At 41.4% G+C, this 27,705-nt stretch overlaps 4 protein-coding genes across 5 annotated transcripts; 2 read left to right on the top strand and 2 right to left on the bottom strand.

Annotated features, from left to right (window-relative positions):
* Positions 1-791: 791 nt before the first annotated feature.
* LOC134180140 (universal stress protein Slr1101-like) lies at positions 792-12,181 on the bottom strand. The gene is made up of 5 exons (XM_062647230.1): positions 12,091-12,181; positions 11,947-12,022; positions 6,039-6,134; positions 5,890-5,987; positions 792-1,229 (listed from the first exon to the last, which is right to left on the bottom strand). Exons 1-5 carry the CDS (start codon positions 12,100-12,102, stop codon positions 1,026-1,028), a joined length of 486 nt encoding a protein of 161 aa, XP_062503214.1. The 5' UTR covers positions 12,103-12,181; the 3' UTR covers positions 792-1,025.
* Positions 12,182-12,410: 229 nt separating this feature from the next.
* On the top strand, positions 12,411-19,127 carry LOC134180217 (deoxyribonuclease-1-like). Of its 2 annotated transcripts, XM_062647321.1 has the most exons (3): positions 12,411-12,828; positions 16,110-16,689; positions 18,156-19,127. In XM_062647321.1, exons 1-3 carry the CDS (start codon positions 12,414-12,416, stop codon positions 18,166-18,168), a joined length of 1,008 nt encoding a protein of 335 aa, XP_062503305.1. In that variant the 5' UTR covers positions 12,411-12,413; the 3' UTR covers positions 18,169-19,127. The 2 variants fall into 2 exon arrangements, with proteins under 2 accessions (XP_062503305.1, XP_062503304.1); XM_062647320.1 differs by lacking the exon at positions 18,156-19,127 and having other exon boundaries at positions 16,110-16,944.
* A 4,222-nt stretch (positions 19,128-23,349) lies between these two features.
* Positions 23,350-24,505, bottom strand: LOC134180179 (uncharacterized). The gene has a single exon (XM_062647271.1). The coding sequence runs from the start codon at positions 24,395-24,397 to the stop codon at positions 23,420-23,422; it is 978 nt and encodes a 325-aa protein (XP_062503255.1). The 5' UTR covers positions 24,398-24,505; the 3' UTR covers positions 23,350-23,419.
* Positions 24,506-25,864: 1,359 nt separating this feature from the next.
* LOC134180290 (uncharacterized) lies at positions 25,865-27,581 on the top strand. The gene has a single exon (XM_062647417.1). It carries the CDS (start codon positions 25,887-25,889, stop codon positions 27,294-27,296), a length of 1,410 nt encoding a protein of 469 aa, XP_062503401.1. The 5' UTR covers positions 25,865-25,886; the 3' UTR covers positions 27,297-27,581.
* The last annotated feature ends 124 nt before the right edge of the window (positions 27,582-27,705 follow it).

Raw genomic sequence — 27,705 nt, forward strand, 5'->3', positions numbered from 1 at the left:
GAACATTGAGTCATTAGTTCAGGCCGTTTTCATGGCCAGAGTCCACAAGATGGAAGGCATCATCATCACAATGGCCTACTTCCAGGTCCTGGTCCAGGTGTTGTGTGTGTGTGTGTGTGTGTGTGTGTGTGTGTGTGTGTGTGTGTGTGTGTGTGTGTGTGTGTGTGTGTGTGTGTGTGTGTGTGTGTGTGTGTGTGTGTGTGTACAATAAATTAATTTACTAACACCTAATAATCTAATCTGCCTGTGCAGAGAACGGGATGGTGGGCTAGTATATATATATATATATATATATATATATATATATATATATATATATATATATATATATTATTGCAACACAATTACAGTTGCACTTCCCTCGCAACAGCAACACAAGACGTAACATACAAGCATACCAACAAGACTCTACACAAACAAGGCAAGAATTTCTAACATATTACACCTCATCCTACTGTTGACTACATCTACTATAATTCGCATGCATTTGTAATACTAAAATTTTAGATGCCCTTAAATGACTTCTCCCTGAAGAGCTTGGAAGAGCAAATACCAGTCTACAAAACCCCGATATAGCCAAACGCTAAAGTAAAACATCCAAATTTGTCTTTTCGAAACAGTTATACTACTGTTAGTAGTTCTCTTTGAAACTAATCTGATTATTTGAAAAGAGCAAAGCCTGCATCATCTGATCTTACAACAAGTCAAGTCAAGGCAATGTTGCAAAAGGAAAAGTAAGACCCTATTGGTCTCAAGAGCAACTACTTCCGAAATCAGCTCTGCTTCTGAACTGCTCGTCTCAAGCTGCTTGAAAGTTTTAAAGGAGACCACCAACAAATACAAACTGTAAGACAATGCCAAGCAATACTGCAGCTATCTGACTGATACTATACAACCACAGAGTTGCTGTGGTACTTCGTAATGAATGTTAACCACTCAGTCAGTACAATTAGAACAAAAGCACAAGCACCTGTCTTACACAACATTTCAAAACCATGATGTCCAGTCTCACAACTTCCTCCCATTCACTGTTTTGGTGGAACAACACTCACAGGCAAATGTGCATGGTGGATGACATAGTCGCTCACACTGCCCAGAAAAGTTCGACGAAGTAATCCTTGGCCTCGGCACCCCATTACAATCAAGTCAGCGCTTCGATCTCTAGCTACTCGACAAATGACATTACCTGCAGACCCTTCCATATTCTCAATAATTGCTTGGCAAGAAATCTAAGTGGACATTACAATTAGATCTATATAGCAACAGTTAGCAATAGAAATAACTTGGGTTGCACATGAACACCCACCAAATTGCTGTTCTGCCTACCTATGACTACAACCGATCACGTCATACAATTTCGCTATCATAAAAGTCCATTATATTTTAGTGATGTCTTTCTGGAAAGTTGTATCATATTTAAATTCAGTTTGTTTGCTCAAAAGATACGCCATGGTTATGCAACAGGCAGTCGTCCTGCTGTCAATTGCCATTTCCATCCTAACTTCACGCAAGCAAGTAATAAAACAAAACACATTCAGTGTTAGTTATATACTGCAATCTCTACCTCAAACTACAACTGTTTCTAGTAGTGATGTATAATGGCAATCGCAAGCATCCAAAAATACACTGAACAACTGTAACATTTCTAGTTTGCAATACACTCGATACTTAAATGTAAAAAATAGCTAGATTGACAAGTACGTGATACAGTCATCTGCAATAAGCTAGATGGCTATATGTGCATGTGCAGAAGACAAATGTAACAACCACAAAAACACAAGTACTATCTAGCAGAGCTGCAAAAACTGCAGGCTGAAGAGCAAAACACATTGCTCATTCAATTTTCAAAAGACTCTAACTACTGCATATACATGTCTTCTTGATATTAAGTCTTAATTAATAATGCATTTGTCTGCAAAATTACGCAAACACTATGCCTTCACAATATATGACAGCACTTTGAAAGACTACAATACATATTCTATAATTCCAAAATCATAAGATTAAATTTGAGAATTGCAAACAACTTATTATATTTCAAGTAACATTGGCAAGCCACAATACATTGAACACATTCAAGCAGAACCATACTTATTCATTAAAGCTTCAACACAATAGTTAGAGAAAACCTACAAAAAAGTACAATATTTAACTCACAGACTGGCTAGATACCTTGAGATGACACGGTGTAATTTTGGTTAACTAATTAAGATTTAAAGATGTTGCACTAACACCAAAAAGTTTCAACAGTCAATACAATGTATAGAAACCTAAACTCCAGATTATCAATCATAGTCAACACACGAGCAGCAATTTGTTTGACCCGTATCAGACCGGTAGAAGTTGGTAAAATAGGTAGGAGCATTCAATGACACCAAAATCTACAGAAGACAAATAGCTCTTTTGAACTATGCCAGCTCTCATAATTCTGGTAGTACTTAATTGGTAGAGGGCACCACACATCCTCATTTACTTGCACTTTGCACTTCCCACAGAGGTCAGCCAATTTAAGATGAAGACTTATGGATATATAAATATAAATACTTTATATAAATACTTTTGACTTTGAAGGCAGTACTGTTGCTACAGAATTTGTCTACATCTTGTTTGGATACAGACTTTAAAGATAAGGAAATTGCACAACCAAGATCACTCTACCAGTTTCCATCAACATTAGATTCTGTTCAATTGAGTAGAATCTTCCAGTGTCTAATGTGCCATACTCTAAAGACCTACGATCATTCCTACAAATACAATAGATAGAAGGCCTATCATGCAAACACCTATTGGTAGAACTTTAAGAGACTTAATTAGCTAAAGTCAAATAAGAAACTTACTTAATTAAATAAGTACAGAACATAATGTGCTTGAAATATTGTGTCATAAAATGGGCTGTGGCATTGTTATACAGGAGGATGTCACTTATCCGAACACTTCCATTCTCTAACCCATTCAAAAACTCTGAATAGTTTAGATAACTGATGCCTACTTGACACAACCACATAAAAATCTGGGACTCTGAGGCTCAGTGTGGTATAATAGTAACTTTATAAATGTACTATTATTAGAGCACCCTTACCACACCAAGGGGCAAGTCAAAACACAACTTGTTTAGCTTCTTCTTGTGCGGCTTTTTTGTGTTTTGACATTGCCATATCACAGATGAGAAATACAAGTGTACTTTGATGCTCAGCGCATTACCGTTTTGCCAAATTGTGCTCACAAAGCTAAAGTGAGTCCGAGGTACAAGTTGTTCGGTAGACTGACGTGTTCGATTAACTAGTGTTCAGACAAGTGACATCCTATTGTATTAGTACAGCAGGAGTGAGCAATGATAGCCCACATTTACATGTAAATACACAACCTCTTGGTATTAATTGTAATACCGAGATAAGTTTAGCTTCCACTGTTGCTTTTTCAATTTAATTGAGCTATTGCTATATGTGATACCATCAAAAAGCAGAAAAGGCTCAATGACAAATCCACAGCATTGATAAAATTTCTAACATGACCAGCATATGCATACATAGCCTTGGTTCCAGATGCTTTCCTGTATGTACTACTCCACGTGACAGGTATATGAGGTCAAAAGTAGGAGGGCAAGTGGGAAAGCATCTGGGTGCACTTCTACTACAGACGAGTTCAAGGGCGGGAAAGCTATTAAATATAAAACACTCCGCACCAATAAACTTCCCGCTCGCTCCCGAGCAATGGTTTTCATTGGTCTACACTTAGTTTACGGTTACAATTCTAGACATGCTAATTAACATTGTTAAGCATAGAGTTAGGCTTGTATTACGACAGCTGCAGCGTTTCTTGCAATAAAGGTCTTCCCGAGTGAATTAGAAATCAAAGCTACCCCTCTACTACATAAACTGATCCGTGATCAAAGCTCAGAAGCCGTTGTAGCACCTCTGCATGTCATCTGGCCCGAAGAGACAACGTTCTCGCATGTTTTCCAACTGGCTATGGCAAGTCTATGATTTTCCACATGATGCCAAGTGTGTGCAACACTGCGGGTCATTGGTAATGAAGACTGCTCTTGCCATCCAAGCCATTGCTTTCTCTCATGAGAGACCAAGTAGCAAGCTTGACAGAACACTGTGAAACAGCTGCAATGATAGCTAGGCGCTAGCTTGTTTGAAGACAAACAGATTCAACGTGGTGATGTCAGAGTTGTGTTTGGCATTCCAGAGATGCTGTCATTGCAGAAACGCCCTCCAACAGAGTCGATTCCGCGATCACGTCGTTGCTGTTGTTGCAGATGAAGTTCACTGCATCGTTCAGTGGTTAGCCTGTTTTCCTGACTGCTTTGATGCTATTCAAAGAAACTGACTGATGAGTTACCTACATAGTATTACAATTGCATTGTGCAACATAATGCAGTTAGACTAAAGGTATAATTTGGATCTAATAGCTTTCACGTCCCTGAACTTGTTTGTATTAGCAGTGCCCCCAGATGCTTACCCGCTCACTCCTCCTACTTTTGACCCCATAAACCTGTCATGAGCAGTAGTACACACAGGAAAGCGCCTGGAACCGAGGCTAATGCATACACTACTACATTGTCCTCAATAATAAAAATCTATCTATAGCTTCAGCCACAACTGTTCAGAATCACATACCGTATTGTTGCAAACAGAAGCTGACATTAAATACAAGTTGATCTCGCCAAAAATCAAAGACCTTGTGCTGCATGTGTACAAGCTGGTCGCATTTAGAAGCTGAGCTTTTGTTTAAGACTCGCAGCACACGTATGCACGCAGCCCTGTGCACATGGGCATGTCGTCGTGTGGGTGCAGCATTCAATGACACAAAAAATAACAAAATTCAGCTGATGCTCTTGAAACTGGCATCTCATGACAATGAATCTTGCTTTTTCAAGTGGTATATGGCTGTCATGTCTATACCCTAACATGTTCGAATGACATATGAGCCTGTCTTGAATATAAGCCTGTCTTAAATATTAGACTGACTTCCAATTTGGGTTATACAAAAAATAAGCATGGCTTCTATTTGCAACAATACAGTCACAGCCTATAATATGGTCACAGCCTATCCACTCAAACCTTAGTTAATTAATTAAAACATGTGCCACTATTTGTCATATCCATGATGACTCAGCGTTCTAGCCAGATTTTTTGCCAACTGTCAATGACGTTATCAAATATAATGACGTCAATTAATGACATCATCAGATGTTTGATGTTGACATATTTGGTAATGGCATCACTTTATTAGAGTCAGAATGACAGCATCTAATTGCCACTCAGATATTGTTGAATAAACCTCATTGAACTTAATAAACATAACACAGACAGACAGACAGGTAATACAGTAGATTATTACAATGACAAATTGACTTAATTAATTAAAACTGGAATTATGAGCTGACCCAAAAGAGTAAGGGTGTGCAAAACATGAGATTGAAGATGAACAGTAATTAGTAGAAATCACAGTCTCATTAGCACCTCTTGTGTAAAAGGTCAACAGGAATTTGCCTCCAACACCAACAAGGAGACCATGCACTCTCTAAGATTACTAGATGTCTGACATGAGAATATGTATTGTTCTGTAGCAACTTTGGGACCATCAAGACCGCTAATGTCTTTAGATTTGTGACGAATCTTTTAGGAAAACAGCCCACACTATGTTTGCTAAGGTTTTCCAATTTTGTTCTCAACCGTCCATAGATGCTGTTTCCCCGCTCCAAACGTCCCTTCCCTCTCCCAACCGTCATTTTGACGGTACTGACAGTACTGGCGAGAACACTGATGACTGACCATGGAAACTATTCAATCAGTTACAACAAAACACTATTCCATATTAGAAAGCAAATGCAGCATAAAAACAATAATTCTGACTGCCCACAAACTTGTTACATATTACCTGATTTGATTCGCACATAGCCAAATACTCTTGAAGAAGCCTGGTAGCATTATCTTGTGCAAGCTGAACTTGCCTTTCAAATCCTTCTCCCAGCACCACTATAAAACAGGTAAATTCAATGAAGGCAAAACTTTAGTGAATAACATTACCGCTTTCTTCAAATCCAATGATTATAGGTATTGGCATCTCGAATGCATGAACAAGAAGAATAGTATCTCCTTGACGAAACATATTTTCTACATACCCTACACAAAACAGAACTATAACTTACATGTTATGCAAACTGTCTGCAGATCAATCTGCGCTATTTTGACCTTATGCAAATACTTAGTGCATTTGACCCATGCCAAATTATAGTGCAAAATCATATATCATAAAGACCACATATCATTATAGTAGATAGTTATGATCAAAATATCATGTGAGGTAATAATTGCCTTGTGACTATCCACATGATTAAATGTAAGATCGCAAAGATTGCTTACAAACAAAAATGACACAGCAGGTATGAGTACAGACAAATAAAAATGACATAGCAGGGATGAGTACAGTAATATTAAAAACTAAAACATATTTAAATGCCTACTACAAAAGTAACAACAAGTCGACAATTATCATCTGTGTTCATGTATTTGCAAGTTTACAAAATCACACACACACACACACACACACACACACACACACACACACACACACACACACACACACAAACAAACAGCAAATAGATAAGAAGCTGCTGTTATACATGGTCATGCCCACAGCCAGATGGCTGGGTTCCTGTGCACAAGAGCTATGGGCCGTGCTAGGTAATCTTCTGGAGCCTAGCCAAGTTCTCACAGCAGCATTGACTGTGATGCCAACTGTGGGCACCCGAAGTCCCACTGGGACCCCAAGTGCATGGCTGATAAACTTTGTAGCAGTCAGGGGCCTTTGTCACCACAGTCAATGACCAGATACTCATTTGTACTTGAGTCGAGAAAGGCAGTTGTGTGTGAGTTTCTTGCCCAAGGAAACCATGCTATAGCTCGCCATCACTGTGACTTGAACTCACACACGCGTGCACACACACACATACGCACACACGCGTCTCAGTGACCTGGACCTGGAATTCCACCAATACTCACTATTGGTTTCAGCATCGCAGAACTTTCTGCCAGGAAGTGCGAGCACTGGCTTGTGACAGATCAACATTCAAAACACCGGGTCTCGTTGTATGATATCAACCCACATGTTCTTTGGACCATGCTGAAGACTTTCACATTATGCAACTTGCTTCTCAGCAACAACTTTTGAGGACAAAAAACCCTTCATCCGTTCTAAGTGACCAAGCCACTGTAATCTTTCATGTTGAATTTCACTTGGTTCTTCCTGGGCAGATTTCAAATCTTGTTCAGTCTTGTTATGGCCAAGATAGATACAGAGCATATATGAAAAAGTGGGCAGTCTTCAAATATCTATTTGAGTGATTGCCCAAGCAGCGTTCTAGCCAGAATTTTTGCCAACTATCAATATGACGTCATCAAATATAATGACGTCATCAAACGTTTGATGTTGACATATTTAGTAATGACATCATATTATCACTTTGTTAGAGTCAAAATGGCAGCATGTACATATAGTTACTGCATGATTGGTAGACTATTCAATATAATTGCCACTCAGATAATGTAGAATAAACCTCATTGAACTTAATAAAATAACACAGACGCACAGGTAATACAGTAGATTATTACAATGACAAGTTGACTTAATAAAAACTGGAATTGTGAGCTGACCTTTATAAAAAAAGTAAGAGTGTACATGAGATTGAAGATAAACAGTAATTAGTAGAACACCTGCTGCAACCAGTCTCATTAGCATTTCTTGTGTGAAGGTCACCAGGCATTCACCTCCAACACCAACAAAGAACCATGTACTCTTTAGTATTAACAGATGTCTGATATGAGATAATGTATTGTTCTGTAGCAACTTTGGGACCATCAAGACCACGAATGTCTTTAGATCCATGATGGATCTTGTGTGGGAAAACATCCCAAACTATGTTTGCTAATGCTAATAAATGTCGTCTTCTCCCTGCAAACATCCCTTCCCTCTTCCAGCTGTCATTTTGATGGTACTGACTGTACTGGCGAGACACTGTCTTGTATCGATCACAACAATATAATAAAACTGGCATCACTAGAGACCTAAAGACTCACAATTTTCAATTCTTGCTAAATCCTCGGTTAGTGAAAACTCTACGTTTCCAAAAACAAAATGTCCTGCTTAGCTTCCTAAATACATTCAACAACCTCTGCGTGACAATCCACAGACTTAGCCACAATGCTGCCCCAATAGCAAATTCAGAAACATCCTCCAGAACACACCCAGCTATCAAGATGTTTGCTTCTTCAGCACCAATGCTCAGGATTTTATTTTTCAGTGTGAATTGATCCTCATACCCATTTCATATAAGCATCATGGAAAGCATTCACCATCTGTTGCAACTCACTATTTGAAGTACCTATTACAGCCAAATTATCAGTGATCTCATGTGTCCCATCAGGTTTTACTAGATAACACACAAATGGACAAAATGGACAAATGGTCATGCCCTTTGATAGGTACTGAAGATAGCACCCAGCCTATTTCTAGGTGAGGCTTCCAGCACTACTCAGAGTTTTAAGCCATGGTGACGTACCCTACTAAATTTTAGGTGCTTGGCCAGACCATCCACAAGGAACTGACTTTGGCGCAGCCTCAGGACTGAACCTCAAGCACACATGTACCCATCTGCTGCATGACGTTCTGCCAAGCCAGAGGTCTTGTCCACCCCAGTAAATGACAAGGTACTCATTTATACCCCTGAGTTGAGAGAGGCAATTGTATGTGAGTTCCTTGCCTAAAGGAATTACGCCTTTGCACATCCTGTACTTGAACTCATGACCCAAAGGTCCCAAATGTTTCCATTTCCCAAATGCACTCTCTAACCAATTGAGCTACAGACACCACACACAGTAACACACAAACACAAACACAAACACACACACACACACACACACACACACACACACACACACACACACCCTACCTAAACCCTACAGCATATATAGTAGGCTGTTACTTGTAATTGACACGTAATCGTACATTTCTCTAGATACATAGCAACTTAATCAAACAACAAAACGAGTTGTTGCCTTAACAAGCATAATGTTACACAAATGGTACATTGTACAGGCAAAATACAAACGGAAACAGGAATAACTATTTCAAATAATGTTGCATGCTATTTTGTAATGCAACTAAAGCAAATCAGCTCCGTTTCCTTGTGGTAATAAGAAGCTCAACCCACCTAATAACATTTGACCATTTAAGCAAACACTGCACATGTTCTGCAATTGCTTCCTCTCTCAACATATTCTTGACAATTATGTTTGAACCCACTGCTTAAGTTCAAATGCCTTACTTTGAAAAAGAAGGTCTCAAAAAGTTCTACAAATTTCTAGCTATGATTTTAAAATTAATAGGTTGCATAAATACAGTGTGACATAGTTCTCCTATAAAAATTATAGTATATCTTTATTTCTCTATTTTCTCCTCTTCCCTCTCTCTCCTTCATTCATTAATGGAGCCACCATATAAGTATGTCATTATTGTCGACTGAGCCTTAATTGTCACTAAGAAATCAGTTTCTTCTACAATGGAATGATTAGTTTTCGTTCATCATAGCTTGGACTTTGTGGATGTTCCTTTGATGACTGAAAAGTCCAATTGTTTTATAGAACATGTGGTTGCATGTTGTATTTCAAAGTGGAAGGTGCATGGTTTTGGTTCTAAAAGACAAGCCTTGTGCATCTATCATTTGTCCTCTCTCTTTCTTCAACTCTTTGACTCAAACTCCTTAGCAGCAGAAGAAATTGTATCTTAATTGCCAAAGACTCCTGTCTTCTGCTTTTACTTCTCAGGTATTTAGGGTCAATGTTGGTAGCTTTTAGGTTTTTCAATTGGTCTCTAGAGCTTCCAAGTGGACAGTGTTGTGGTCATTCGTCGGTACTGAGTTCACTGTACAGGATCTGGCGTGGTAATCTAGTGATGCTCATTTGTCGCACATGACCTGACCATCTAATACGATTGATTATAAAAATATATAGTTACGTCTGTGATATGACCTTGCCAATTGACATTCAAGATTGACCTGAACTTTCGCTGATGTTTTGCAACTCTAAACCAGAGTGGAAACAATTAACCACTGCATGATCTAGACCACAAGTTTTGTTTTGCCACAAGTTTTTACTCATAAAGACACAATCGTTAAGTCCTCCATATGCAATAGGTGCTGGTTACTTTTGATTTTCTACATGTTTCTCATAATTGCACTGTAAAAAGAATAAAGTGGCTAGTGGTCTGGCAGTCAGGTGTCAATGGTACATGCGCAATAACAATGCTTCTGATGTGCCTCTGCGTGCACAGTCCGGCAGTCACAAGCAGAAAACGTTTTGCTAAAGTTTGGAATGTCCAAGTCTAGTGGTGCGTCATCTTCGTGTCATCACCCACGCAAGTCTGCTAGAATCCTACTCCCATGTTTCAATGCTCGTGCCAAAACTAGTGGCGTGACTCCAGTACCCCCCAACCCGGCTTTGCACTTCTATACTGTGCTGATTGGTTTAAATGGAGGCTCTAGGGCGAGGGGGAACAAAGCAACTGGTGGGGTGGGAGCACCCAACCGGAAGTTTACTGTTCACCATAATTGTCAGCGTTGCCAACCGGAGTTGAGGCAAATTTGTAAGGGCAGTAGCGTCTGCTTCTATCCTGTATACGGTCTGTGAAAGAAGCAGTCGGCAGCTAGTGTTACCACCAGGAAGTGCCAGACCTCTAGATTGGCAGTTTTGACGGTCGGCTGCCAGACTGCTAGAAATTGCCAAAAGAATACTTACAAGGTAAGCGATGCAGTCTACATGTTCCAATAAAATGTTTAAATAGTGATGTTGAAATCCAAAAAAAGGTTGCTGATAGCAGGTTGAGCAAAAACCTTGGTTGTCTTGATGTTGATGTTGATTGAGGCCAAAGCATTCATATGTTCGTTGAAGTTATTTACCGACTAGACTCTTCATTTCCTTTGCTGACTGGGCTGCAGAAGTGTTGTCATTTGCATTACTAAAGTTTGGTGATTTCTTGTGATGTTGGTCAATCTCTGTAATCAAAATCTGCTTAGATTAAAGACTATACCATCAAGATATGATAACTGATTTCCACACCTGAGTTGCCTACAGCTGATATCCCATAAATCATAGCCAGATTACAAAAAGAACAGTGTAAGAAACAGTGTAAGAGTGAGTGTGTACACAGCCTTGCTTCAAGCCAGTGATTTGAAATTCTTCAGTTCTCGAGCTTTTTCTTATTGCTATTATTACAAAATGCAAGACTATCTTCTGAACCATATAAAGTAATTATATTAACATCTGCAAAAAGGATATTGTTTTTATAAAAACAAATTACAAGTTTGAAATCATTTATTACAAATACGTTCATCAGACAAAATCATCAATATAATTAACAAAAACAATTAGAAATGACAAACAGAAGGTATAAACAGACTGACATAGAAATAGTATAAACAGACTGACATAGAGCTATATAGTATAAACAGACTGACTTAGAGACAAACAGACATCAAGCCTGCACAGATACTAAAGATATCATAAGTTCAGTCTTAGTTCAGATATTTAATTACAAAGTATCATGCAGGCATGTTGTCACAAAGATTACAGCAAGCATATGTTTACTATAAAAATAAATTCTATTTGGCAATTAGTGGTTGTAAACCGTAAAACGTCTCTCATTCTTGAAAATCTGGTGTTCAGTCGAGTGTTGCACGTTTCAAGACAAGACAGCTAGTTTTATTGTGACTGCTAATTTACCATCTTTAGAGTAAATAAATTTATGCAAAACAGGAAGCTCTAGACAAGTACACAGTAGCATAATCATGCTACATATACATCAGACCCTGTACAACCTGGAAAACAATTAAAGAGAAAAGCGGAAAACAGACAAGAAAGAGCTTGCAATATTTGCACTTACAATCGAATGCTTTCTTAGCAAACTCACTGCCATCAACAGCCAGAAGAATGCGACGTCTGGTCATTTGTGAACTACCCTTTAGTAATATTAGATAGGTAATATTAATGCACTCTTTAGTTACACTACAATTAAGTTGATACACACCTTATCACTCATCGTAGTAGCAATGACAAGTTTAGCAAGCGGACTGGTTTAGCTAAAGCTCCTGAATGTGAAAAGACAGTGGAGACCTAGCACGCTATCTCCGGAAAGACGACCGGCTGGACACTCGAGCCTACGCGCGCCTTTCTCACCTGCCCCTCATTGGGCGAGTGATGGCGTCGTCAAAAGTATTTCTACTTTCTGGAGACAAGATACACCCAACGTTCCACAAACGTAAAATCAATGCTAGTGACATTTCCGGCCGCCACTAAAGGTCGGGAATCCAAGGACTCGCCCGTTGCGTGGGTGTTTGTGCGATAAAAACGATGACTATCGGCCTGGCAGTGTTGACGGCTTTGTTACTGCCACGAATGACTAGTCAGTCATCGGTTCGGTTGGGAGCATTTAATATCCAAGTTTTTGGTCAGTCGAAACTGGCAGATGCTCCAACTCTGGATGTTATTGTCCAAATCGTACGGCGGTACGATGTTCTCCTCATTCAGGAGGTGAGAGACAAGAGAGAGACAGCTATCGTCACGCTTCTAGAGTTAGTCAACAACGGAACGGACACTTACAACGCCACCATTAGCCGTAGACTTGGGAGGACTACCAGCAAAGAGCAATATGCGTTCTTCTATAAGAGAGAACATTTTCAAATCGTCGATTCTTTTCACTACCAAGACGAGCATGATGTATTCGAGCGAGAACCGTTTGTCGTGTTGATGCAAGGAAGAAACAACGGTAAAGTGATTTATTTGTCTACTGTCTGTTCTCCATAAGGTAAGTGAGTAATGAGTAGCGGTCACATCAGGTGTGCTCATTAGAGCACTAAGAGCTGGACCATATACCAATTATCTTGAATGGTTCCAGTTGCTATCCGTTGGTTTTACAAGATAATTGGATAATAGCCATTGCTCCACCCGTTTGTTTGATATGCACAAGTATTATTCTTCCGTTTTCTTTGCAGGAAAGGCTTAGATAATTTGATAAACAGAAATGCCAGACCTAGCGGTTTCTAACCATACCGAGATCATCGAGAAAGTCCACTAAACAGCAGAGATATTGATGATTTTCAAAGTTCACACTTATGGGCAACAGACAGTACTGTAGTAATGATGTAGCCTCGAACTTCCAGACCAGAGAGCGCACTTCGCGCTCGACTCTACTGGACTCAAAGCGATACTAAAATGATTTCGGAAGTACAGTACTTATCAAAAGCTATGCTACATGGTAATGTAACTGCTTAGGCTTTTTAGGGAGTTCAATAATGAGATGGAAAGATACCCTATATTTCAATTTTGCATGACAAGCATATCATTTTGCCATGGATCTCAAGAACGAAGAAGAGACTGTCTGCCGTATTTGAAGTGAAATTTTGGTGGACGGCATGAAACAACGGCTCTTTAATTGATTCTGCAGCAGATTACTAGCTAGTCTATAACCGCTCGACCAGTTGTCAAAACCTTGAAAGGTGATGGTCTACTGATGCTGCTTTGCATGTTCTGTCACTGTAAGCTTGAAAAGATTGAAGAACTGGAGTTGAACTAAAATTAAGACTGTAAGCTTGAAAAGATTGAAGAACTGGAGTTGAAACTAAAATTAAGATGCATGCATGCCCCAAGTCTGTATTCACGACTCTGGGGTGCACTTAGCGCCTCCTGCGTGCACTTAGCGCCTCTGACATGCACAGGAGGATTTCAGTGCACCTAGCATAACCAATTACTGCCAATGAGAATTTAGAGCCAATATTCTGGATCTAAGATGCTGATTGGCTTAAGGCTGGTTCACAATATTGACGCTGACTCTCAGCTGAGGGTCAACATCAAAAGACACAGCCTTGACACAGGCAGCATCCTTTGATGTTGAAGCTGACGCTGATGCTGGAATAGGATTCATTTCTATTTCAGCATCAGCATCAGTGTCAACATCAGCGTCAGCGTTGATATTGTGAACCAGGCTTTAGAAGGGTATTTCTGAAATCATTTTAGTACCATTCTGGGTGAATTCTGGGTAATTTTTTGCTTGTGGTTTGCAGTGGTCTGGTAATACGAGACTAGGGCACAGTCGTTGATTTCTGAAAAGTCAATGGAGATATTACAATGCGATTTTGACATAAAGGAAGTTAAGGCTGGTTCACAATATGACTGGTTCACAATATGACTGACAGCTCTCCATTGTGTTCACAGTAGGTGTACTGTGTTCCGATAATTACCATTTTCATGCTGCATGGTTACATCATCCCTTGTTTTGCGCTTCCCTGATTGGGTAACAGTGCCAAATCATTTCCTGTTCTGTCTGTCAACTTCCAGTGGACCAGACAAAATAGAATCGATTCTATCCGTTCATCAACAAGTAACCTGTCTGTTGTACGTCTTGAAGGGTGCCTGCCTTTGATGTGGTTTGATGGAACTGAACAGATTGCTCTCTGTCCCATATTGTGAACCAGCCTTTAGTCTCATGTAGCCAGCTTCTCTCCTTTTCTATTTTGGTAGGCGGGAGGGTCTGGTGCGGTTGCTTTATGACTTCAAAGCAACCGTGCCAAACCTTTCTCGCCTATCAAAAATAGGAAAGGGGAGGGCTGGCTACGCGAGACTAGAATAAAGTGCTGTCATTTTGCGAGCCTTTTGAGCAGTACCATGCATCGTTTATTGAAAGGGAGTCAGTTTTGGATGGCAGGTATAATGATTTATAATTACTTTTTTCGCAGTTCAACAAATTTCTTTTTTATAATAATAAGAAATTTGGGTGCATATGTTACGCACACTACTGTACTCCACTTCACACGGTGACAGTTAGTACTTGAACAGTTAGTACTTGAACGTCACTTTTCTTTCTGTTGACATAATTGGACACATTTGAAGTGGTCAACTGTGGTACATTTAGCTGTAAATGCCAAGACTATTATGTTATCTACATTCTAGACATACATGGGCTGAGAAGCATGTGAAAAGTACCATGGTATTGCTGTAGGTTGTGTTGATAAAAATATAATTGATAGGCAGGTAATGCGTTGAGATTGATACGGAAGCATCAAAAGCATGTGATATGGGCGTGACCAGTCACTTTACAGACTACTAGAGGCTTCTAAACGAGGGCGGCTTCCATTCAAGGGCGGCCACTATTTGAAGACATACGGGATTGGATTGAACTAGGCATTGACACTGTTGCATGCACTGCATACAACAAATTGTGTACTATTTATTGTGAAGTTATTTCTGTAAGATTTATTAACAGATAAGCACAAAACGATTAAAGTGACGGCATATGATGTGTGTTCACACAATATTTATTAACCATTATCTAGTTGGTATAAACACGTACATGAAATGCAAACAACATAACTAGTACTAAACTGGTAATGCATAGAATATGATGGATGATGACTGATGATGACATAATTCTGCTGGTTGTCACACAACTAATGTATGCACATATGAAATTCATCTAGCTAACAACTTATTTACTTTCCATGCAACATACATTGTTGCAGCAAGCAGTAATTAGCCTGGTATGTAGATCACTGGAATATGTTATAGTTAATACACTATAGTTGTAATAAACTGCCTAGATTGCCCTATGCAATATGCATGATGCAGACTTGTATAGTTTCGTGATAATTACCACATTTACATCAGCTGTAATACTTGTAAGATATTTTGTAATCTACTTAATCGCTTATGATTGCCTATATTTGTAGCAGTGAAATCTTGATTTGAGTTTACTTAAGTTAAATCTCTAAATAGTTTTGTTAATTAATGTTATAGTTGAAAGTTCTGGCAGCGTTTATTTTAATTACAGGTATGCAATACCTATTTACACACATAGCAAGTGATCCATCATCTAATTTACCACTTCCTAAATGTCACAATACAATCTTGAACTTTTATTGTATATTAGTAATTAATAGGATTGTTAAATTGCGTGAATAGTGATAAATCTAAAATTTTAATTTTTCCTTGTGTTGTTCATCTGCACACTTGTAACTTATCAAAGTGTATGCTAAATTTATATTTGCTTTCTAGGAGTTGGCCAGTTTTCTCTGATTTCTTCTCATGTTGATCCAGACAATGCTCCTGTCGAAATCTCAGCTCTTGTCCATGTCTATAACGAGTCTGTCGCGAGGTGGAGCATTAACGATTCACTGATTTTAGGTGATTTCAATGCTGATTGTTCGTATGTCCCATTGCGGGAGTGGCCAGGAATTCAACTTTGGACAGACTCTCGATTTACGTGGTTAATTGACATGGATGCTGATACTAACGTTGCTACTAAATCGAGCTGTGCGTACGATCGAATTGTCGTAGCAGGTGACCAACTTCAAGCGCTGATTATTAATGGAAGTGTCGGCATATTCAAGTTTGATAAATTTTATAACCTGACACACGATGAAGCACTATCGGTTAGTGACCATTATCCTGTTGAACTCAGTTTAATGACAAGCCTGAACACTGATGGAAAATCAGCAGCAACAGATTTCTATGTTTTGCCTACATTGCACACTGATAGAAGATCGGGAGCAATGTTAACAGATGTTTTGTCTACACTGCACACTGATGAAAAATCAGCAGCAAAGAAATTCTATTCTTTGCCTACGACAAAGGGGTATGTTATACTGTTGTTTCTGTTGCTGGCGCAAGCTGTACACATAGGATAGTCATGCAGGTACTGTAGCTAAAGAAATTGCGTAGTTTAGTGTTTGCGTACATAGTGTAGAATAAGGAATTGTGGAATTTGTATTGCCTTATAGATAGGTTGCTGACATTTGCATTTTGTAAACATCATTTTAAATATCTTGTTAAATTAATCTATACTAGGGTTAAGACTATGTATACCGAGTATTAAAAGTGCCTTCTAGCAGTTCTGCTTGTTATGTCATCACATGTATGTGTATATGTTTGCATTATATACTGCAAGTCAGGCCATTTGTCAGTCTGCATGCCTGCCTGCCTGTCTGCCTGCCTGCCATGAACTGGGAAGAAAGGCAGGGCTCATTGAAGGAGGACGAGTTGCAGAGTTTATGTCATATTGGTGACGACGTTTTTCTGTGACTCTCCAAAAATGCAATAGTAAAGTTGTCTTGAGAAAAGTGTCTAATTTGTCAACAAACAGACTAATGGAGGATAATGTAGTTAGCAGAGAGAGATACATTCAGTGCTTCACACATTGAAATAGTTGAACTTGTTTACGAAGCACTTTCTTTTAATTATTAAAAAAATCATGTATTGTAGTGTGTAGAGATACTGTATCCTAATAGAATAACCTGCCTGCCTGCCTGCCTGGCAATACATGTCTGTCTGTCTGTCTGTCTGTCTGTTTGTCTGTCTGTCTGTTTGTCTGTCTGTCTATCAAATCTTTATATTTCATACATATGAACTATTACAAGCTATAGATACGAAAGTCCGTTATATATCAATTAGATCCAGACGGGTCTCTAAAACATTATCAACTCAGGTTGCATGCAACTGGACACTATATATGTCACTAATGTCATTTTCTTTGCTTCGTGAGCGGTTCATCTTCTGGATGAGAACCTTTGCGTTGCACCTTTGGAGAGCTACAGTGAATCTTCTTCTCCAGTAGCACTTGAAATCTTGGGCACTGTTACCGAGGTGTCTGTCTGTCTGTCTGTCAAGTAACATTTATTTCAAACAACATCTATAAATACAACTACGAGAGTTTACTAGGACTACATTTCTAAAAACATATAACACGTAAAAGAGAACAATGCAGACTAACCGGAGTCAACTTAGCGACTGAAAAACTGAGTAGAGCAATCTACAGTACAGATAATGTCATTGGTGAGAGCTCAGATTTCTCATTATGACCTTAGCGTTGCACGTTTGAATTTGACTTGAAAATCTCTTTCTCCAAATGTCTAGAAACTCAGCAGCATTAGGTTGACTAAGTTCATTACGTGACTTCTTGGCCAGCCTTTCCAGAAAGTTTTCCCCATTTCACCTCATCATCCAAAATTTTCTATGACTAAGGGAATAAAACTGACTGTTGATCCACGTGATAAATTTTCCTTTGTGTATTTACGTGCTTCCTCTCTTCTCTTCTCTCTGTAGCAGCACCATCTGACTCAGATGAACTTGGAAAAATATCAGAGCTCCAAGGGTGCCAGAGCTATATCCAGGTCAACGTTGCAAGAATTTCGCCGTCAAAAGCCACAATGACTGGTTTATCATTTGAATTCAAATAGCGATGTGTGACTCTCGTATTTCTGTCTGTCTGTCTGTCTGTCTTTCAGTCTGTCTGCCTGCCTGTCTGTCTGTCTGTCTGTCTGTCCAATACATATATTTCATACATTGAAATTAGTACACTTGCATTAAACTGTAAAACAAACAAGCAAGCCCGCAGGCCCTACGTGTCTGTCTGTTTGTCTGTCTGTCTGTCCAATACATATATTTGGAAACATGAATCTAGCAACATACAATATGTAACTATGAGTCACACTATACAGAATCACTTAGAGACTACAGAGATCAACTACTGAACAAGCTTAGAACTAAAACCAAAGAACCCAAAGAGGGTTCCAATTACTACAACATTCATTAATGGAGATGAGTGCAGCTTGTTTTTGCATGGACTTACCCAAAGATGACATCTTGCATTGGATTACTCTAGCATTGCATCGTTGTAGTTGAACGCTGAATATTTTCGCCAGTAATCCATAGATTGTGCTGAGATGCTCCGATCATTTTTGTCAAAGGATTGAGATCCGAGAGAACAGATTCGAAGGTATTTGTCTCTCTCATCACCCAACCCACCGAAGTGTTGATGACTAGAGGCTTGAATATTATTTGGTTGCCAGTTGGTAGCCTTTCTTGATTTTTTTCCTCTCTTCGCTTCCAAGCTAGACCATCTATTTTTGAAAATGAAGAAAATTCCTCCGAGCTCCCAGGGATGGGCAAGAGACATGTCTAGGTCAATGCTCATACCAGAAGATGTATCACGTGTTACAATGTCTGGTCTGTCATCCGAATTTGAGTAGCGATGCCTTGGCTCTCCCTGTGTGGTATGTGGAGTTTACTGAGACAATCAGCCCAAACATTTGCAATATATGTTTGTCTGTATGTATGTATGTCCTTTTGTCTGTCTGCCTGTCATTATGTATATGTTTCTTACAAGACATTACTGCAGTCTACAATACAATAGGCTAAAAATCAGCAAGTTCTAAGACAACTAGGACCCAAGAGGTCCCTAATTATGACTAAGAGTCAAAAAAGTTGACAATAAGCTACCAACTGAGTCACTATACTGGACTCTGCTCATCTTCTGCAGTAACACTCTTGCATTAATTGCATTGCTGCATTGCTGTCTGTCTGTCTGCTTGCCTGCTTTCTGTCTGTCAACAGTATTATGTACCACTATTTTGAGCAAAACGTATTGTCACAATGGAAGCTAATAAAGTTTAGTTCCAAAGGAACAATGCAAAGCAACAATCAGCTGTCTATATAACACGCACTTTTACCAAACAAACTACAGCTTAGTTGTACAGTTAAGATCCCAGTTTGGTTTTCAAAACTGGCTGGCTGCCAGTTTACCTGTTGTCTGTCATTTATCTGTCTGTTGGCAGCTTTCGTATTGATCTAAATGCAGAATCTGTGCTGTAGGTACTGTACCAATTTCAAGAAGCAAAGTATTACTAGACATATTTATCCACTTGTGCTGTGGCTGCATTATGTTGTATCGGTGTGTGTGTGTGTGTGTGTGTGTGTGTGTGTGTGTGTGTGTGTGTGCACGCGTGCACGTATGCATGCATTTATGAGCATGAAGCAATCAGAGATGATGAAACTCTGAGTACACATCTATATATATATATATATATATATATATATATATATATATATATATATATATATATATATATCTATATATATAGGAGAGGTGTCTGTGTGTCTGTCTGTCTGTCTGTCTGTGTGTCCGTACGTACGAGCGTCTCTCGAAGACGGCCAGTCCGATCTCGGCCGAATTTCGCTCGCGCACGCCGAATTCATTCAGGTCGAAAGTCAGACCGCCGTCGTCTTCCTGACTTCTCCCACGACGACGCCGTTTCCCGCCGATCGCGCTCGCTTCCGCTCGCGCGCGAATATCTCCGGAACGGCGCGTCGTGTCTCCGCCGAATTTAGACTGCCCGTTCCCGACGTCGGACGGTACGCGCCGAGCGTGTCGTCTATTGCCGGCGACGTCGGGAAAGGGAAGATATTCTTGCTGATATCCGGGTCTCGAAAAAATACGCCCACAGTCGTTTGCCAGTCTGCGACCGTCGAAGAGCTGCCGATTTCGATGCACCTGTTCCCCGAAACGCCAGCAACGTCTTCGAAGAGACGACGTTCAGCGGGACCGTCGAAATGACGACAGTCGGTACGCGTCGTGACTTCGTTAGATACGGAGCTGCCGTGTTTGACGCACCTGTTTCCCGAAACGCCAGCAACGTCTTCGAACAGACGACGTTCAGCGGGACTGTCGAAATGACACGAGTCGGCATTCGTTGTATACGGGGAACGGATTATCCGGGTAAGTATTGCACGTGACTTCAACTAATCACTACGTATCTACACCGAATTTACCGGCCCGTTCCTGACATCGGACAGTATGCACTCCCTGCAGCGGAGAGAAGTGCCGATGTCTGTACAGGATCTTTCGCACTGCCGATAACCTTACGTTATCTTAATTAATAGCAAACGTCACAGATGTCAACGCACTTGATATGCCTTTAGTGAACTAACACCACGGCTAATTAGTGACAGTAAACGGTTACTGACAAAACATTACACTCTACTGTCGCCAAAACATTACAGTCTACTGACGTTCAGCGGAACCGTCGAAATGACGACAGTCGGTACGCGTCGTGACTTCGTTGGATACGACCGTCGAAGAGCTGCCGTGTTTGACGCAGCTGTTCTCCGAAACGCCAGCAACGTCTTCGACGAGACGACGTTCAACGGGACTGTCGAAATTACGCGAGTCGGCATTCGTTGTATACGGGGAACGGATTATCCGGGTAAGTATTGCACGTGACTTGCACGTTACGGGATTCGCGTCGAAATTATAGATGCCAGGTTCGATACTCCTGTTCTCCGCAACGGGACTGTCGAAATGACTTCAACGGGATCAATAATCCAATCAACGGGATTTTTTGAAACTGGACACGTGTCGAATAGATGCCAAGGGTCGAAAGTGAGACTGTGGTCGTCTTCCTGACTTCTCCCACGACGACGCGATTAGGCGCCGATCGTGTCGTTTCTTGCCGAAACAAGCGCGAAGAGCAAGATTCGAATTTATTCAGCACATCCGGGACCTCGCAACTAAGATATCACGTGACGTGTCCACAGACCTATCTTTACATTACAGTATTTTGCCCGTACGAAGGACGGGCCACATGAGGTCGATACCCCTGTTCTCCGCAACAGGACTGTCGAAATGGCTTCAACGGGATCAATAATCCAATCAACGGGATTAATAATCCAATCAATGGGATTTTTTGGAACTGAACACGTGTCGAATAGATGCCAAGTTCGATACACCTGGCAGCAACGTCCAAGTCGAAATGGTTTCAACCAATCGCTAATCCAATCAACGGGATTTTGGAAACGGCAATTGAACGAGATATAACTATGAATGAGAATTCTGTCTGGCTGCTACTAAACGGTAAAAACACTTACACCACGGCTAATTAGTGACAGTAAACGGTTCTCTAAACAAACTGTACGTGACCTGGCTACACCCCTCTGCCTCTCCAACCATCAAACGCATTTTTAGATACTTTCTGCTATAATCTCTACCTATAAAAAGGCGACCTGTCTCTCCTCCACTTCCAACTGCGGCGCTATGAAGTGGAAAGGAGAAGCACCTGGCATGGGTTGTCCCCCGGGCGAAGCCGGGCATTGGAGCTTGTATATATATAAAGGAGAGGTGTCTGTCTGTCTGTCTGTCTGTCTGTCTGTCTGTGTGTCCGTCCGTACGAGCGTTTCTCAAAGGCGGCGAGTCCGATCTCGGCCGAATTTGGCTCGTGCACGCCGAATTCATTAATCTTGAGAGTGAGACCGTGATCGTCTTCCTGACTTATCCCACGACGACGCCATTTCCCGCCGATCGCGCTCGCTTCCGCTCGCGCGCGAATATCTCCGGAACGGCGCATCGTATCTCCACCGAATTTAGACTGCCCGTTCCCGACGTCGGACGGTACGCGCCGAGCGTGTCGTTTATTGCGGGCGACGCTGGCAAACAGAAGATATTTTTGCTGATATCCGGGTCTTGAAAAATACGCCCACAGTCGTTTGCCAGTCTACGACCGTCGAAGAGCTGCCGTGTTTGATGCACCTGTTCCCCGAAACGCCAGCAACGTCTTCGAAGAGACGACGTTCAGCGGGACTGTCGAAATGGCGAGAGTCGGCATTCGTTATATTCGGGGAACGGATTAGCCAGGTAAGTATTGCACGTGACTTGCACGTTACAGGATTCACGTCGAAATTATAGATGCCAGGTTCGATACACCTGTTCTCCGCAACGGGACTGTCGAAATGGCTTCAACAGGATCAATAATCCAATCAACGGGATCAATAATCCAATCAACGGGATTTTTTGAAACTGGACACGTGTCGAATAGATGCCAAGTTCGATACACCTGTTCCTCGCAACGGCAGCAACGTCCAAGTCGAAATGGTTTCAACCAATCGCTAATCCAAAAATCAACGGGATTTCAGAAACGGTAATTGAACGGGATATAACTATGAATGAGAATTCTGTCTGGCTGCTACTAAACGGTGAATGCACTTACACCACGGCTAATTAGTGACAGTAAACGGTTCTCTATACAATCTGTACGTGACCTGGCTACACCCCCTCTGCCTCTCCAACCATCAAACGCATTTTTAGATACTTTCTGCTATAATCTCTACCTATAAAGGTGACCTGTTTTTCTGTCTGTCTGTCTGTCTGTCTGTCTGTCTGTTATTAATGCTATAATCTCTACCTATAAAGGCGACCTGTCTCTCCTCCACTTCCGTGTTGTATTGGCTCTATGACAAACGTGTGTGTCAACTGCGGCGCTATGAAGTGGAAAGGAGAAGCACCTGGCATGTGGTGTCCCCCCCTCCCCCCGGGCGAAGCCGGGCATTGGAGCTTGTACTGTATAAAGCTATATAGAGTCAAGACAGTCTATAGTCTCACTGTATAGTCGTCATCATTGTTTTCAGGTTATAATGAAGACAAGCCTGCTAACAATAGACAACACTATAAATCAGATGTATGAAGAACGCAAACATTAGTTGCAAACAACTGATATATTTGTTACAAGGTCAACTATTCTTATTATCCAGCAAGTAAATTATTTGCTAGCCATGGTATTAGAATCAACTAGTTCTTTACGTTCACTATTTGTAGAACGATAGAGTCTGACTTTTTGCTTGCACAGAATAAATCCTATGACAACAGTAATCAATACCACTGCCCCCATTGCGGATCCTATTCCAGCATATTGTAGCAACCTCCGTCTAACTTTACTTCTCAGAGTGATTGATACAAACTCATTGTCTTTAGGTGCCTTGATATCCCTCGCATCTATCACTACCACAGACTGAGAACTGTCAGGCATGCTGACACTGCAATTCAATAAGTTGGGCAAGGGAATACAATCATCGATGCTGTGATCGAAATTATATTGTGTCATAGATCCCAAATACACAATGTTGTATAAATACAACTCACTACTCTTCCATGGTCTCCACACAAATTGATAAACCGAAGATGAGTTAAATAGGCACTCGAACTCTGCACTGCTTTCGTCACCAAAACGACAATCACTATTAGTCGCATCGAATGTCTTATTCATTCTTACAGTCTTTGGTATCCAGGTATGGTCCAGACCAATTATATCCTTATCCGTTTCTAGCAACAGCACTTGTACTCCACCAACTGCACAAAACACTACTCTCATCCAAGATCCGTTGTTGACATAAAATTTGTCAGAAAATGGTTTGTCGTGGTAAAGAGGGCCCTCGAAATCTGTTCTAATGACGCTCGTATCCCTGTGAGCGTTAAGTGGCGGAAGACTCGAAAATGTGTGTAGACTGACATCGCTGTAATGATTGAGAGACATCCTTACCGTTCCAATCATCTGGCTATCGAACGACGTGACAGCCCACGTTGTATTCGCTCTCATGTTTAGTTGCACGGTCTGCTTCCAATGGTGTGTGAGTACTGATATAGACACGGTAGCTGAGATGATGGCCGCCAGCAGAATGACAGAGATAATTGCAACTACCTGCGTCTTGGGGTGACGACTGCAACACGTTGCGAATGACATGATGCTTTCTGTCTTGTTGCCTAGAGTTTGATTGCTCTTGTCCTGCAGAAACTGCAGCCACAGTGTCAAAAAGGCGGGGCTAGTAAATCGGGTCACGTGTCGCACTGCACTAAGTAACGTGGTAGCTAGAGACGTGCGGAAAGAGAAGCGGAGTGAAGCGTGCGGATCCCTGCGAAGCCAGTAGCTCAATATAGTAGTGCGACTGCGCGATAGATGTATATGTAGACCACGTACCTAAATATTCGGTTTCAGATGCTGTCGGAATGTTTCACGAATTCCAGAATGCACCCAATCAGGACGGTCTATTTATCAGAGCATAACACGACAGTGCCACAAAAAGACTTCGTGTCAGAGTCAATTCAAGAGTGGAGGTGCCATAACCGGACCATTTTTCAAAAGTGCACTTGCTCCAGTAGACTATTGGCGCATAGTTTCAGTCTGGTGGTATGAATGATAGCCAGGTAATATATAAAACGCTAGTGGTTTAAGCAACTTACAAGTGTGTTCTCCGCCGCAAGGGAACACTGATAACAACCCTTTTCAAATCTTCGGTTTGTAAGTGCAATGCAAAGTAGAAACAAATGCGTTTTTCCTAAATTAATTAAGACAGTTTGTACAAAAATTAAAATTTTACTGCATGCGTTAACTAATTCCATGTGTGAAAACTATTACATCTCGAGGCATGCAATACAGATATTAGACCGTAAAATCAATAAGATCACCGAATTAACTAGTTTTATGGTATCCGTAGGCGCCTCGCATTGGTGAGTAACACGTCCAAAGGAGTTTTCTGACCGTCTACTGAAACGCTGGGTCCTTGGCATTACACACACACACACACACACACACACACACACACACACACACACACACACACACACACACACACACACACACACACACACACACACACACACACACACAGCTTTTACAGGAGGAGCTTTTACATCTTCAACGACCTCTTCTCAAGTCTTCATCAATGCAATCAAAGCTTTCAACGAATCGTAAGAAAGTTCTTCAGCTGATTAAATGTGGTGAACTTTCCCGAGCAGCAAAATTGCTTTTGAGTCCTGGCCTTGCTCCAGTCTCTGCAGAAACGGTTGTAAAGCTGTCCTTGAAGCACCCTGCTCGAGTGAAGAGTGTGCCCTGTCCAGAAGTCTTGCCTCAATCTACCAGTCTCTCTGAGCCACTGTTCTTTTCTACTTTGTCCAAACTTCCCAAGAGTTCCAGATCTGGCCCGTCTGGATGGAACTTTGATCATTTCAAGGCACTTACAAGTAGGTCTACTATAGCCAGAAAGTTCTTTACTGTCTGTAACCTGATTGCAAGTGGATCTATCCCTCACTGCATAGTCGAGCTCCTTTCAGCTTCTCGACTTGTTGCTCTCTGTATGCCGGTTTCAGTCATTTTGTTTTTTTTCAACGACGGGAAAATTGCTCACATTCTGCGGTCCGAGGAAGGAATCCACCAAGGCGACCCCCTTGGACCCATGTTATTTTCTGTCGCCTTGCATCCATTTCTTTTGGATCTCCAGAAGAACCACTCATCCACCCGTGTCCTAGCCTACTTGGACGATATGTTTTTTATTGGGCCAATGGAGGATGTTTTATTATGCTTGAACGATGCGGAGTCTAGCTTAAAAGAAATTGGTCTCAACGTAGCAATCGAAAAATGCGAGCTTCTGTGCAATGGTCTCCCAGACCATCCCCATCTCGATAGAGCTATTCGAGTTGTGTCTTCTGGAACAATCATATTGGGGATTCCCATTGGTCATCAACACTATGTCACCGAGACTTGTTTGGAATTTGCTAAAGGAGGACAGGGTCTATGTGACGAGCTTGCTTCCTTGGATGACCCCCAGTCTGGTATGCTAATTCTACGCTATTGCCACACAAATCGAATAAATCATCTTGCCCGCTCAGTGTATCCCACTCTGCTGAAACCCGCTACCAGGTTCCATGATGAGCTAACGAAGGCAACTTTCCGGGAATTGGTCTGTTGCCACGATATAGGGGAGCAACAGTGGCTGCAAGCAACATTGCCAATCCGGAACGGTGGGTTTGGCATGTCCTCTATGGAGTCAACTTGTCCAATCGCGTTTGTATCAAGTTGGGCCCGTTCTCTAGCTCACCTCCCTCAATCATTTGGTGATCTCACAGACTTAGTCAAAAATATCTTTCGTGCAGTCCAACATCCAGGTCACAACGGATCAATCGCCTCTCATCTTTTGCAGGCCCTGCCAGGAAATAAGAGCCTCGTTGAACTTATCAACAACCCGAAAAAGCTACAGCAAAAGCTAAAATCGGAGCAAACGGAACAAATTGTGTCGTCTATTCTCTCAAACCCACTATCTCAGCGCTCAGCTGCTTGGTTCAGGTCGCTACAGGGACTCGAAGCAGGCGCATGGCTTGACTCAATACCTTCTTCTGCGAAGCTTGCATTAAAACCCAGCGATTTTCGCTTAGCAACACGCATGAGGTTGGGTCTTGAAATGCCCCTCGGTTCTGTTGTCCCTGTATGCGAATGCGACAAAGACATTGATAAAGACGGCTATCACCTTCTCACATGTAAGACCGGTGGTGGGCCAATATGGACTCACGAGACATTGTCTAGTGTTTGGAGCGACTGTCTACAGCATTTGAAGATGTCCCATCAGTGGGAACCAAGGAATCTTTACGTTAATAGCGACGACCGCCCCGACATCGTTGTCTTTGACGCTCAACAGGGTTGTGACATTGAGCTGGACATCTCGGTGGCCCACCCATGGGCACTACATGTGATCTCTCGAGCAGCTCAGGAAGACGGTGCGGCCGCAGCTACCCGTGAGGTCAAGAAATCAGAAAAATACGCTAAAGAAAGGGACGTCTGGGGCCTCCCCTCCAAATGCATCCCATATTAGTGTTCGAACACTTCGGACGTTGGGGCTCAGAGGCAGCTCAATTCCTACACCGCCTGTCACTCCAGTCTATAGACGAAGACGAAGAAAGAACAGTTATGAATTTAAGTTATTGTGGCGTAAATGCATGTCGGTAGCTTTGCAAAGGTGTATGCTAGCGTAATTAGCAGAAAGTTGGCAAGACTGGGACATTCTTCATTCGCACGTAGTTAAATTATGGCGTCGGCCGTTTGGGCCAGACTACAATGTAGTAGTGTTGTTCTTTGAAAATATATGTATTGACAGACAGACAGACAGACAGACACAGAGACACAGACACAGACACACAAGGACACACACGCACGCACGCACGCACACACACACACACACACACACACACACACACACACACACAAGGACATACACACACACG

This window comes from Corticium candelabrum, chromosome 5, assembly GCF_963422355.1.
Source record: "Corticium candelabrum chromosome 5, ooCorCand1.1, whole genome shotgun sequence".
In the NCBI taxonomy this organism is placed as follows: Eukaryota; Metazoa; Porifera; class Homoscleromorpha; order Homosclerophorida; family Plakinidae; genus Corticium; species Corticium candelabrum.